This window comes from Tupaia chinensis, unplaced genomic scaffold, assembly GCF_000334495.1.
Source record: "Tupaia chinensis unplaced genomic scaffold, TupChi_1.0 Scaffold000646_1, whole genome shotgun sequence".
NCBI classification, from domain to species: Eukaryota; Metazoa; Chordata; class Mammalia; order Scandentia; family Tupaiidae; genus Tupaia; species Tupaia belangeri.
This window is the reverse complement of record NW_006160167.1, coordinates 3,062,372-3,076,137: the sequence shown is the minus strand read 5'-3', so window position 1 is coordinate 3,076,137 and position 13,766 is coordinate 3,062,372. Positions and strand designations below refer to the sequence as shown.

The 13,766-nt window shown below is 43.6% G+C and overlaps 1 protein-coding gene across 1 annotated transcript in view; it reads left to right on the top strand.

Moving 5' to 3' along the window:
• The first annotated feature begins 828 nt into the window (after nt 1-828).
• The window catches only part of ERICH5 (glutamate rich 5), a 31,102-nt gene continuing 18,164 nt past the window's right edge, over nt 829-13,766 (top strand). Inside the window, exon 1 of the mRNA XM_006159720.3 lies at nt 829-1,272. Within this exon, the coding sequence (XP_006159782.1) occupies nt 1,215-1,272 (58 nt within the window). The 5' untranslated portion in view covers nt 829-1,214. The remainder of the gene's footprint in view (nt 1,273-13,766) is intronic.

The following is a 13,766-nucleotide window of genomic DNA, read 5'->3' as shown; positions in this document are numbered from 1 at the left end:
TCAAGGAAATAAAATGACCTGTAGTCTTTTATTATTTATTTTCTATAGGGCATGTGCATGAAAGGGGGGGAGTGAGAAATCACCCCCCAAGGGGGCTGGCCATTACAGCAATCCCTTCTCCTCCAGCCTCCTATTGGGATTTGGGGCATGCATACACATGCACCTGGCTTGTTTTCAAGCTGCTGGGTCCAGGACTCAAACCACACAGCTGGTTAAGTGGGATCCAGCATCTTAACCTCTGTACCACCTGCTGCTAAAATAAACATTCTTATTTTAAAGTGTTTTTAAATTTTTTTTTTTGCTAGCCATTCTCATGACTAGTTTTTTTAATCTTTTTATTATTTTTTTAAATTAATTAATTTACATTTATTCACTGAACATTGGGCCAGCTGGTGGCATGATGGATATGTGCTGGATCTCACCTGGCGGGCTGAGCAGTTGGGAGTCCGGACCTGGCGGTGGCTTGAACACTCTAGGCCTGAGTGTAGTGCCCAGAATCCCAAGGAGGGAATGGTAGAGAAGGGATTATGTGGCCATCTCCCCAGGGGAGGTGGGGGTTGATTTATCAATTTTCCTCTGTGCTGAGCACCTTAGAGACAAATTGAAAAAGTCAAGGTCCTGAAAGACAAAGACTAGGGAAACTCCTTCAGGGTAAAGCAAACTAAAGAGACAGGGCAACTAGCTAGTCTTGGATTGGACAATGGGTAAAAGTTGAATACGGAGGGTGAATTAGGTACTGTGTATCCGTGTCAGACTTCCTTGTAACTGTAGTTATGTAAGTGTAAGACTCGTCGCACATGTAGTCTACCAATCAATAGCCACTCGCCAGGCCCACCTCCTCCCTCCCAGGCTATTTAGTGATGATTCAGATCATACCACTCAGTGCTTGGCCTTGGCCCACGACATCAGCCCTATCCCTGCTGCAGGGCCTTCGTCCACCTTCTCCCCACCTGGCTCCTCCGACCTTCTAGACCCTGGTCTCTTCTGCTGCCTTGCCCGCCAGCTCTCTGCTACTCTGCTTTCCCTGGCTCCTTCTACCCACACCAGCTCCCTGCTCCCCCAGGAGTGCACCCGTCTACCCCTTGCTCCGCTGTACGCTTGCGCTCTGTGTCCGCCGGGAGTTGGGCTGCGGGGTTGGAGGCTCCAGCGATCCGGATCCCGGCTTCTGAGCCGACGCCGGTGAGGGGCTGCGACAGGTGGCTGCGCTCCCCGCGATGGGCTGTTCTAGCAGCGCCCTCAACAAGGCCGGCGACAGCAGCAGGTTCCGCACAGGTGAGCAAGGATTCTGGCCTCATCGCCCCCGAGCCCGGACTGGGGGCTCACTCCCCTGGAGGTCCAAAACTGCCCCCAGTGTCCACCTGACCCTGCAGGGGTAGTCGGGGAAGGGTGGGGTGGACCTCAGAGCAAACCCAGCTCTCTCCCCAAATCTGTAGGGCGCTGCTGTGACCGCGGGTGCTGTGGTCTCCGCGCTCCGCTGCGCTCCCGGCTCACTGCTCACCTCTCACCGCGGGACCGGACCCGGAACCAGGCGCTCGCTTACCGGGTAGCTGATGTGATCGCGGGGGCTGGCGGCAAGTCCCTAATGTCGATAGCCGGGATATTCCCCTAAATAGATGAGCAAAGGCTGATGGAGACCTTCTCCCCTTTACCCGGCATCAGCGATGGCAAAGGATGCGGAGAATTCACGGGCATTCGCTCTGATAGGTGCCTGCACTTTTGAAGAGGTCAAATCCACTTTCCCCTTTCTGTGGCTTCAGTATTTCTTGAGAAATAATGTATGTGAGGGGGGAAAGTGTTATCACTGAACATTAAAAATGAATTCAAAGATATTTTGAGCATCTACTCAAATAGCCCAGTGCTCGACGAGGTTCTAGAGATACAAGTGACCCTACTTTGGGAGGTGAGGGTGGAAGAAGCAAACAATAAACATGGGGGAAATTGTTAAGATGGTTTCCGAGGGGCAGCAGGTGGTGTGATGATTACGGTGCTGGATTCCCCATGGCCAGCTCCAGGAGCTTGGTCCCATACCTGGTGGACTGAAAGACATGCCAGGCACATGTGTGTGCGCCCAGGATCCTGAGAGGAGAACGGAGGAGAAGGGATTGGTACATGGCCATCCCCCACGGCGGGGGGTGGGGGTGGGGTGTGTGTGTCTCACTTTCCCTGTCTCTCTCTCTGTCAAGCATACATGCCCTGTCGCAATAATAATAATAATAATAATAATAATAATGATTTCTGACAGTGATACAAACTGTGAAGTGAATAAAAGAAGACTAATAAGCTAGAGAATGACTGCGTTGTGCAGACAACTCACTTCTTAGATTTTCAATGGCTAACATTTTGGACAAAACTCTGAAGGTCAGGCAGATTTCTTTCAAGTTAGTTTACAGTCTTTAAGACTAACTTCAGGGGGTTATTATAGTCCAGTTCATTCTCTTTCACAAGCCTTCTGTTAGCAGCTTGGGTGATGGCAGCAACAGACATGTCTTCCTCTCTGATTGTGTGATACAGAGCACACGATTGTCCTGAATGCTGTTTCAAAGTTCAGCTCTGTGTCTTAGTCAGAAATAGGGTGTGTTGTCATTATTTTGGTCATTTTGATCATCTATTTCTAGCTCCAGTAAATAACAGAAAGAATAAAAAGTTGGGAAGTAGGCAAAACACTAAAACCATATAGAAGAGCGATTCCCTCTGTGTCACTGACAATGTGGAGGGACAGGAAAATCCATTTCTAATGCACAGTGCTTGGTAACCTTTCTCCTAAGGAGGTGAGAGCCTCCATACCCCCAATGTGCTCTGAAGAGACCAGGAACAAGGAGCAATTTATTTGCCATTGCATGTTTCAGTTTATGAAGTCGGGTGGATTTTTACACTCTGCTCCATGATAAATTCCTGTTGGTTTTAATATGAAAAACAGAAAGAAAAAAAAAAAAACCGTGATGCTTCAGAAAGATGTATTATTCTGTCTTCTCTTACCTTAGATATCCTAGGAGTAGCCTCCTGGTTTAAAAAGCAGAGCTGCATGTGTGTATGTGTGAGTAGTATCTATTTTTAAAGTTAATTTATTACTTTTTCCTAAAAGCCAGAGAGAGAGGAACCCGCAATAGTGCCTTCACACTGCGATCCACTCCTCAGCTGGCCCAGATCGTGGATATGGCCTGCCCAGCGTGCTTGGGGATATTCTAGGACACAAAACCAGAACCTTTCTCATTTGAGCCGGCGGTGTCACCATCACCTTGCCCTATTATGTAATTTAAGACTGACAAAAACATGCATTTCAGAGAATGTAACCTTTGGGAAGAGACAAAAGTGTAATAGGGTTTTTATTCTTCTTAGAAAATAATGAGTGGGACTAGCAGTTAGCATAATGGCTATGTCGCTGGACTCCCATGTAGACGACCGTGGTTCAAGTCATGGACCCTGTGGCTTAAACTCACGCCGGGCGTGTGTGCGTGCACGCCCAAGATCCCGAGAGGAGAATGGAGGAGAAGGGATTGTGGTGTGGCCATCCCCCCTGGGGGGTGATTTCTCGCTTTCTGTCTCTCTGTCTCTCTCTGTCTGTCTGGCAAGTATATGCACCCTATTGCTAGAACCTCTCCAAAAAAAGAAAAAGGAAAGAAAATAATGAGTAATCGTTTTATCACTAATACTAATAACCATCCGTGCAAGTTTCACTCTTCATTTTTTATTCTTGTTCTCATTGTTCTAAGTTTTCATGGATGTCTTTCTGGACGAAATGTTAAAACTCCTGACTATAAGTTTCAGCATATAGAAAATTAATTAATTCATAGTATAGATTGCCTGACATATTGAATCAATCAACAGGTGTATTTTACTTTCAGTCCTCCCTTGTAATAAGATACTATTGTGTGTTCATCATCAGTTCAACTCCATGATCTTGGAGGCCCAATAAATAATTCATTCCTGTTTCTGCTTAAAACTTCTTTGAATCCAACGTACAGCCCCAAGCCTGTGTGTGTGTGCTTTTAGATAAACAGTCCAAATTTAGCTGTCCTGTACATGCATTTATTCACTGTGCCCCGTGACTAATGCCTGGCACATAATGGGTCCTTGGGAACTGTTTGTTGAAAGAATTACTTCATTTAATCATTGTAAAATGCTATGACTAAGTATTATGATTATACTGACTTTACAGATAAGGAAAATAATTTGCCCAAAGACTCAGGGCTCCTAAGAGTCAGAGCTGGGCTTTTAACCCAGATACTTAAACCAGCTTGTGCTAGTAGATTTAAATGCTTTGTTTCAAATCACTCTGGGTGCCCATTAGGTGTGTGGTCACCCACTATGCAAAAAAATACAATAAGTGTGATATATTGTAAAAATATATTAATACATAAGAGCATTATAATTTATAATATAAATTAGAATATATAACATGGTATATAAATATGTTAATATATAATAATACTATATTAACTTATAATATAAAAAACAGTATAGCATACATATATCTTATAATATAACATAATATCTGTATCACATTTATTTTTTAATTTTTTTTGTGGGGGAGAGGTTTTTGCTATAGGGCACGTGCGCTCACTAGACAGACAGAGATAGAGAGACAAAGCGAGAAATCACCCCCCAGGGGGGATGGCCACGCTGTAATCCCTTCTCCTCTATCATATATTCAGTAAAATATGTTTATATTTATCTCAAAAAAACCTTTTTTTTAGAGAATTCTTTACTTAATTTTATTTGTTATTATAATTTTTTAAATTTGACCAGAGAGAGATAGGGAAAGTGAGAAAGCAAACAGCCATAACCAGGACTTGAACCACGGTCAACCATGTAGGAATTCAGTACTTTAACCACCACTCAGACTGGCTTCTCCCCTCAAGCTTTTATACATGATGCATTATTAGCTTATAAGTAAAATAGTTTCTAAAATTGGTTAGATTAAATGATCTCTAAGCTCTCTTATAACTCTAAAATCTTTTTTTCTTATAACTCTAAAATCATTTTTTTTGAGAGATTTTTGCTATAAGATGCATTCACTCAACAGAGAAACAGAGAAAGACATAGCAACAGATACAGAAAGCAAGAACTCACTCCTCAGAAGAAGACCACATCACAATCCCTTCTCCATTCTCCTTTGTGGATTTTGGGCATGCAGGCACACCCCTTGCCACTGGGTCTGGTACTTGAACCATAGTCGACCACTTGGGAATCCAGTACCTTAACCACTATGCCACCTGCTAGTCCCATAGCTCTAAAATCTTGTGATACTAAGATAGGAAGTACTTCTTTTCAGATGGAAGATATTTATTTTCTTTCCTTTTATTTATTTATTTTTTAAATTTTGCCAGAGGGCATATGCACAGGCCACCAAGAGACAGAGAGAAAGGAGAAAGTACCCCCATGGGAAATGATCACATCCCAATCTCATTTTTCCCTCCTTTCTTGGGATTTTGGGCACACATATACATGGACCTGGCATGTTTTTCAAGCTACCAAAGCTAGAACTCAAACTCTGATTGGAGATCTGGGATCCAGGTCCCTTAACCGCCAAGGTCACCTGCTGGCCCTGAAAGTACTTTTTTTTATTTTTGGAGAGATTTTCACTATAGGGCACGTGCGCTTGCCAGACAGACAGACAGAGAGACAGAGAGACAGAAAGCGAGAAATCACCCCCCAGGGGGGATGGCCACACTGCAACCTCTTCTCCTATCATCTGCATGCACGCACACATGCCCGGCGTGAGTTTTAAGCCACTGGGTCCAGGATGCGAACCATGGTCGACTACATGGGAGTACGGTGACATAGCCATTACGCTAACTGCTGGTTCCCTGAAAGTACTTATTTTTTAGGCTCAAGTTTAAATCAGACAGCAGTTACTGGCTGGCAGCCATTAGTTTGCATAAGAATAACTCTTCTACTGATTATTTGGGACATTGGTTTTGACTGGTCAACTGCGCCAAATCCCCTTAGGCCTCTTCCCATCACCACCAAAGACCACTGACCAGGGTGTGTGTCGGGAAGAACAGAGGTGGAGACTGGCCTGAGGTTGTAAATAATTTTCTAGTGCTCCTCAAGTACAGAACAGAGACTGATACAGGGTAGTCACCCATAGGTGAATACCAAGTGCCCTGAAATGTGTGGGATAGAAGCTTTTCTTTCGAAAATGACAAGTAGACATTGTGTTTGGAATTTCTTTGTGGAAGCAAGTTCAAAACTTAGGGGATTTCTGTCTATTCAATGCGTTGAGGGCATAATAGAATCTGAACACAAAGGTGTAGGTGACTTCACAGACTAATGTTCCCAAAAGTCTCTAGACCTTTGCACCAGAACCCTCCTCCCAGCGCTGCCAGCCCCCTGCTAACACGTGTAATCACTGCTCCATTCTTTCTTAATATAGATGCCATTCATTCTGGCAGACTTCTCCTTCCTGAAAGTCTACAGCTTAAGCACCAACATGGTCAAAGTAAATAGATGGCAATTAATGACAAATTCACCGCTTGGTTAATGTGTACATTTCCACCGACAGCTACAGTCCTTTGTTTGTTCAGACCTGGACTTTCAGTAGCTGCTTGGCAATCAGAGGAGGCTTGAATTCCACACCGTGATGGGAATTGTTCCTTGTACTGCAGGCGTATCTGCAGTCTTCAACCAATATTTTCACACAGTGGTTATTTCAGTTCTAAGTAGACACTTTCCCTTTGTAATTGAAGAATAGATATCACGAACATTAATATTAATATGTTTTTTACGTACGGTTATTTATTTTTAGAGAGGCTTTTGTTTTGTTTTGTTTTGTTTTGTTTTTTGCTATAGGGCGCGTGGGGGGATGGCCACATCGTAATCCCTTCTCTTCTATTCTTCTCTCCGGATGTTTGACTCGCACACACATGTGCTCTGCATGAACTTTAAGCTGCTGGGTCCAGGACTCAAACCACAGTTGACAACGTGGGAGTCCAGCAATGTAACCATTACACCATCTGCTGTCCTCTATTTATTTATTTATTTATTTATTTATTTATTTATTTATTTATTTTTGAGAGATTTTTTTGCTAGAGGATGTGTGTACTCACCGGTGAGACAGAGAAAAGAGAGAAATCACCTCCCAGGGGTAATGACCACACTACAGTCTCTTCTCCTCCATTCTCTTGGGATTTGGGGCATGGATTCATGTGCACCCAGTGTGAATCTCAAGCCTCCAGTCTGGGACTTGAATTGCAGTCGGCCACGTGGTACTCCAGTGCATTAACTGCTATGCCACCTGCTGGCTCTGCATACAGAATTTATGTAAGTGGGATTTTTTTCCCCAAACACTAGAGGGGGTCAGCAGGTGGCGTGGTAGTTAAGGGTTGGACTCCCACATGACTGACTGCAGTTTGAGTCCCTGACCTGGCAGCTTGCTTTCTCATTTTCCCTTTGTTTTCCCTCTCTCTCTGTCTGTCTCTCTGGTCAAATTAAAAAATAATAATAACAAATGGAATGAAATAAATAAATATTTTTAAAAAAACACACTGGAGATCTCCAGATTGAGTCTTATATGTTTTTAAACAGGATCTTTTTTTCTTTAAGGAAATATTTTGTTATTATTTTATTGAACTTTATTTATTTTTTATGTATTTATTTTAATTTGACCAGAGAGTGACAGAGAGAGAAACAGAGAGAGAGAGGGGGAAGAGTGAGAAAGCAAACCACCTGGTCCGGGACTCAAACCGCAGTCGGCCATGTGGGAGCCCAGCCCCCTTAACCACCATGCTACCTGCCGACCCCGAGTCTGATATGCTTTCACAAGTCATCCCTCCTCTCCACCCAGAGCCTGGCACAGAAAGTGCTCAGTATGTCCTTGTGGTAGGTATTATTACATACAGCTAATTAAAATAGACTACACAAACTATGTATTGGTTGTCAAGAAAGTTGTAACACATTTTTGCATAGAAAAACAAAAATATACCATGACTTTCTCAAAGACATAATTCGTGGTTAAAAATGTGAAAATACTTGAAAAAGTCAAGCAGTAAAAAGCACATCTCCTAGCCCCTCCCCATCATCTGCCTAGTTTCAGTGACTGTTTACCCATGGGTAAATGCTTCTCTTTCTCTTTTTAATTTTTTTATTTTTGGTATATTCTTGGAAGTTTCTTTGTGTATCCAAATGTTACTTTCTTTTTTCATCTTTTTAATGTATATTCTTTTTTTTTTAAGATTTTTGCCAAAGGGCATGTGCGCTTGCCACAGAGGAAAGACAGACAGAGAGGGGAAGTGAGAAATCACCCCTCAGAGAAGATGGCCACACTACAATCCTTCTCCTCTATTCTCTTCTCAGGATTTTGGGCATGCACCCACACATGCTTGGCATGATTTTCAAGCCCCTGAGTCAGGAACTTGAATGGGCGTCGGCCATGTAGGAATCCAGTACCTTAACTACCATTTCACCTGCTGGCCTCTTTTCATTTTTCTATAAAATGTAGTGTGCTGAGCCAGCAGGTGGTGTGGTGGTTGGGTGCTGTTTACGCTTTTAACACTACCTGCTGTCCCCAAATGGCTAAACTCTTTTTTTTTCTTTTTTGAAGAGATTTTTGCTACAGGGCGCATGTGCTCGCCAGACAGACAGAAAGACAGAAAGCGAGAAATCACCCCCCAGGGGAGATGGCCATGCCACAATCCCTCCTCCTCCATTCTCCTCTTGGGATCTTGGGCACGCACGCACACACGCCCGGCGTGAGTTTAAGCCGCCGGGTCCGGGACTCGAACCGCAGTCGACTACGTGGGAGTCCAGTGACATAGCCATTACGCTAACTGCTGGTCCCCCAAATGGGTAAGCTCTTAAAATAAATAAAATTGAAGAGTTTTAGACATTTGTGCAGCTGCATCAAACATGGACATGGGACTAGCTCTGTAACCTAGTAGTTGGGGGTTGCCAGATCCCACATGAGTGACTAGTTTGAATTCTAGCCCCAACAGCTTGAGGGACATGCAGGGAGCATGGGCATGTATGCCCCAAATCCTGACAGGATGGAGAAATGGAGAAGGGATTGTGGTGTGACCACATCCCGTTATGGTGTTGGGGGCGTTGCTTTCTCTCTGGCAAGTGCACCACCCTCTGGCAGTTATGAAACCATGGCCATAGAGCAGAAGTCAGGAAACAGGTAGGGAGTACCCATTGGCTCCAGGTACTTTAGTTCACGAGCTCATTTATTTCCCACAACAGCCTTATACAGCAAATATTAGCCTCACCAGACGCAGCTAGGGAACTGAAGCTTAGTGAGGATAAGTAAGTTGCCCACGGTCTCAGAGTTACTAAGTGGTAGTAATGGGGCTGAGCCCAATGTGTATGACTCCAAAGCTGCTGCTGCTGCTTTTTTTTAGAATTATTTATTTAGTGGGATGATCAGATGGCATAATGGTTACGTTGCTTGACTCCCACATGGCCAACTCTGTTCCAAGCCCCAAACCTGGCAGCTTGAAACTCATGCTGGTGCATGAGCGTACATGCCTAAAATCCTGAAAGGAGAATTGAGGAGAAGGGATTAGGGCATGGCCATTCCCTCTGGGGGGATGATTTCTCACTTTGGCTAGTACATGCATCCTATAGCAATAGTCTATCTAAAAGAAAATAAACAAAAAGAAGAAAAAATATTAATTTAATTTTCTTTATTATTATTATTTTAATTTATCAGAGAGACAGAGTGAGAGAGAGAGAGTGAGCCAGCAAGCTGCCAGATCTGGGACTTGAACTGTGGGTGGCAATGTGGGAGTCCAACACCCTAACCACCATGTCACCGTTGGCCCCAAAGTGGCTGCCTTTTTCACAACCTCCCATTTGATTTAAGGTCTAGTCCCAGTTCTGCCAGAACCTTTGTGTGGCTCTACACATAGAAATAAATGCAATCAATGACTGTCAAGTGGGTGAATGAGTGAAAGGATTGAATGGCAGAGATGGAGATTCAGTGTAGGAAGATGACCACTCAGAAAAGCTGCGGAGGAATCAGAACCCAAGGGATAGCAGAAACTAAAAGGTAACCTTGGCCAAGATGGGCTTGGGAAGAAAGTGTTGGGTTGTGAAGCATTTCCTAGTAGGTAAAGGCAAACACAGTAAAACAAAGCGAGATTGTCTGCTGTTAAATCGTGTTCCTGTACCACAGCCACACAGCCCAGCTCAGGTGGACAGGTTCACATCTAGGTTAATGTTTTACAACATCAAGTTTGATAAAAAAAAAAAAAAAAAAAAAAAAAAAAAAAAAAAAGCTGGAACACGTAGGGTTACAGAGAGTCTCACCAGATTGATCAAAAGCATCAGACTTGGCCCGACTTGGAATCCTGGTGTCTGGAAAATCAAAGACACACACACCCCCAACAGTTCTGTGCGTTTATCATGTGCTTCGGTCTCTCCTAACTAGTTCACTCATGCTTTCCCTGGTGAGCCCGTAGATAACCTAATCTTCTGGGGATCTTGCTAAAATACAGATTCTGGCTCATAGAAAAAACAACTTCCAGGTAATGCTGATGGTGTAAATTTGGGGACAACGATTACCATTTATTTTTTAAATTTTTGTTTATTTATTTTAGATTTTTTTTTTTTTTTTGCCATAAGGGCATGTGAGCTTGCCAGAGAGAGACAGAGCGATAGAGAGGAAGGTTAGAAATCACCTCCACACAGCTTTCCAGTCTTCTCTCAGGATTTGGGGCATGCACGCGCGCACACACACACACCCCCAGCATGTTTTCCAGGCCACCATGTTCGTGACTCAAACCTGTGGAGTTAGCTATATGGGACCCAGCACCTTGACCACCATGCCATCTGCTGGCCCCACAATGTGCCTTTAAAAACACCTAAATCTTCAAAGTAGAATCAAATTTCCTTTGGTTTTAATCTGCCACTAGTTATGTGTCTCTCCTAGAGAGAGGCACATAATTTACTCAACAGTCTAATGAGGGTAACAATAGACCTGCCTTGAGGGCTGTGAGGAAGATTGAATGAGAGAATTCCCAGAAAGCTTCAGGGACAAATGTTAACCACTGAGCTTCCTAGGGCACATGGGGGGCAAGGCCTGTCTCGGGTGGGGAGGTGTCAGTGTGTATGGAGCAGAGACATAGTCTTCACTTTCTCCTTTCCTTGTTCAGTGACATACTTTGATTTTACAGACTGATTTCTACCCCCAAATTGGATTTCTTGTGTTAATAATGACCATCAGTCAACAAAACTGACTTTTTTAGCAGTGAATCATTTATCATTTTCAAAGTGATATTTTATGCTATAGTATTTTCAAAATAATAATTTCTCTTATAGGAATCTAAAATATATTAAAGAAAATAAAATTTGGCCCAGCTGTTGTAGTGTGAGCTGGTAGACCGTGCTACTTAACAGGCTGAGGCCACAGGGAAGGCCCAGGTTTGACTTCTTGGCTAGTCCTGAAAGCTGGTGCACTGGTGAGCACCTGTCGTCCCAGTTACTTGGGAGGATTATGACAGAGTGAGAACCTATCCACAAAAATGATAATAAAATAAAATTGGAGTTGGATGGTGGTGTAGTGGTGAAATGCAGCACTCTGTGAGGCTGTCTAGTATGTGAGAGTTCCCGATTCAAGTCCAGGAACCCTCCTTAGTATTCCAGGCACATGCTTACCCATGGTCCAGAACTGCCTGAGGCTGGGGGTGATGGCAGTGTCGGGACCCTGTTGGAAGTGCTGTCTGTCTGTCTCTGTCACTCATGGAAGTAATAAATAAGTAAACTTTTAAGAAAAATGAAATAAAATTGGAAAAGCATATCTGAAGGAAGCAGCTATTCCTTGTGACCAGATATAGGCTCTATAACTCTTAAATGTCAGCCTCTCCCTTAGGGAGAATCACTCCTGTCTGTGTGAGCTCATGAAACATCCTCAAAATACCTTTCCAACTCTGTGATCTTGTTTCTTGATTCTTAAATTTCAACATTAGGTTTGCCTTCACATTGTATTGTACTTACATCGTGATGGTCAAAACTTTAGATATGTAGATTCAGGTGGTTCTATTTAAAAAGGAAAGTGGCGTGTCTATGTAATTCAGGTTTTTTTGGCTGATGATTTTACACCTCAGTTACAGGGCATGTTGCTTAGGTTCCCTTTTCTTCAAAATGAGTGACCTGTGAACATCTGCCGGCTGGTAGAATGTACACGTGAGATTGGCACCTGTGCCACGGCACACAGGTCCGTGTTTTCACCCAGTTTGATGTGAGAAAAGGGCAAAAACCTCTAGAGTAATACCAGTAGGTCCAGAAATGTTTGGTGGATGGATGGTATGAAACTGAGGAGAGGGCAAAATAAGAAAATGAGAAGGTGAGTGGAATTGACTCTCTGCCTCTCTGGTTTCCAAAGCTCCAAGAACTTAGAAACGGTGGCAGCAAAGGAAAGCTTCCTCCTTCCTCACTGACTCTCCAGAAAACCTGAGCAGACAGGCCAGTAAGTTCTTTGGGATGTCTGACTTGTCATACCCGTAGGAAATGACTTCGAGTTCTTCTCCTTGTTGGGTAGAAACCTTTCATTTCTGATTAGGGTAATGAACTGGGTGGAAAAGTTTCCACCATAATGTGAATTTCAGGTATGTTAGCTCTAGTTCTAATCCCTTCTGTAATGTTGCCTAGTATTTCATTTCTTTGTGTGCCTATCACAATGGTGCTTACAGCAAAGGTTCTGTTAGTTCAGCTGTCACAACAAATTTGTGCATGGATCAGTTTACAACGGAATCAAGAGAGATGATGAACACCGAAGGATTAAGCCCAGAGCAGTGTATGATTTGATAAAATGTAGGGTTCAGAAAACAGACACATCTTTACACAACTTCAGACGTGGGAACAATGCCTCTGTCCTCAATGTTTATTACATAACAGTACAGATGAGGCATAGAATGTCTCCTGTGTGTGGACATTCAAATTAGAGCGCTGAAAGAAATGATTTAGGACCTTCTGCCTCAAGGAGCTGTGTTAGAGAGTCACAAAATCAAATGGAGATGTTTGGGTTAAAAGAACATGCGTAGCTGGGACTAGCAATTGGCGTAATGGCTACATCTCTGGACTCCCATGTAGTCAACTGTGGTTTGCGTCCTGGACCCAGTGGCTTAAACTCACGCCAGGTGTGTGTGTGTGTGTGTGTGTGAGTGCCCAAGATCCCGAGAGGAGAATGGAGGAGAGGGGATTATGGCGTGGCCATCCCCCCTGGGGGGTGATTTCTCGCTTTCTCTCTCTCTGTCTCTCTCTCTCTGTCTTTCTGGTGAGTGCATGTGCCCTAGAGCAAAAAATCTCTCCAAAAGAGAGAGAGAGAACATGCGTAGCTACCAAGTTGTAGTGCATGAGGGCAGCAGCTATTATTTGAATTTCTCTGCAGACTGTAAACTCCAGGATGACAGGGACCAATTCTTGCTTGTTACCTGCTATGTCTCCCCTGTGCCAGCCCAGAATACATGATGAATTAATGAAATCAAAGCCAATAAACAAAGTGAAACAAAGTTATCAGTGGCTTTTCTTAAATTAAAAAAAAATGCTAGAGGGCATATGTGCTTGTCAGAGAGAGACAGATAGGGGGAAAACACACCCCAAAGGGACGTGGCCATACTGCAATCCCTTCTCCTCCATTACTCCATCCTGTTGGGATTTTGAGGGTTTTTTTTGTTGTTGTTGTTATAGGATGCATGCACTCACCAGAGAGATAGAGAGAGACAGAGAGACAGAAAGCTAGAAATCATCCCCCAGGGGTGATGGCCACACTGCAATCCCTTCTCCTCCATTCTCTTCTCGGGATCTTGGGCATGCATGCACATGCTCCC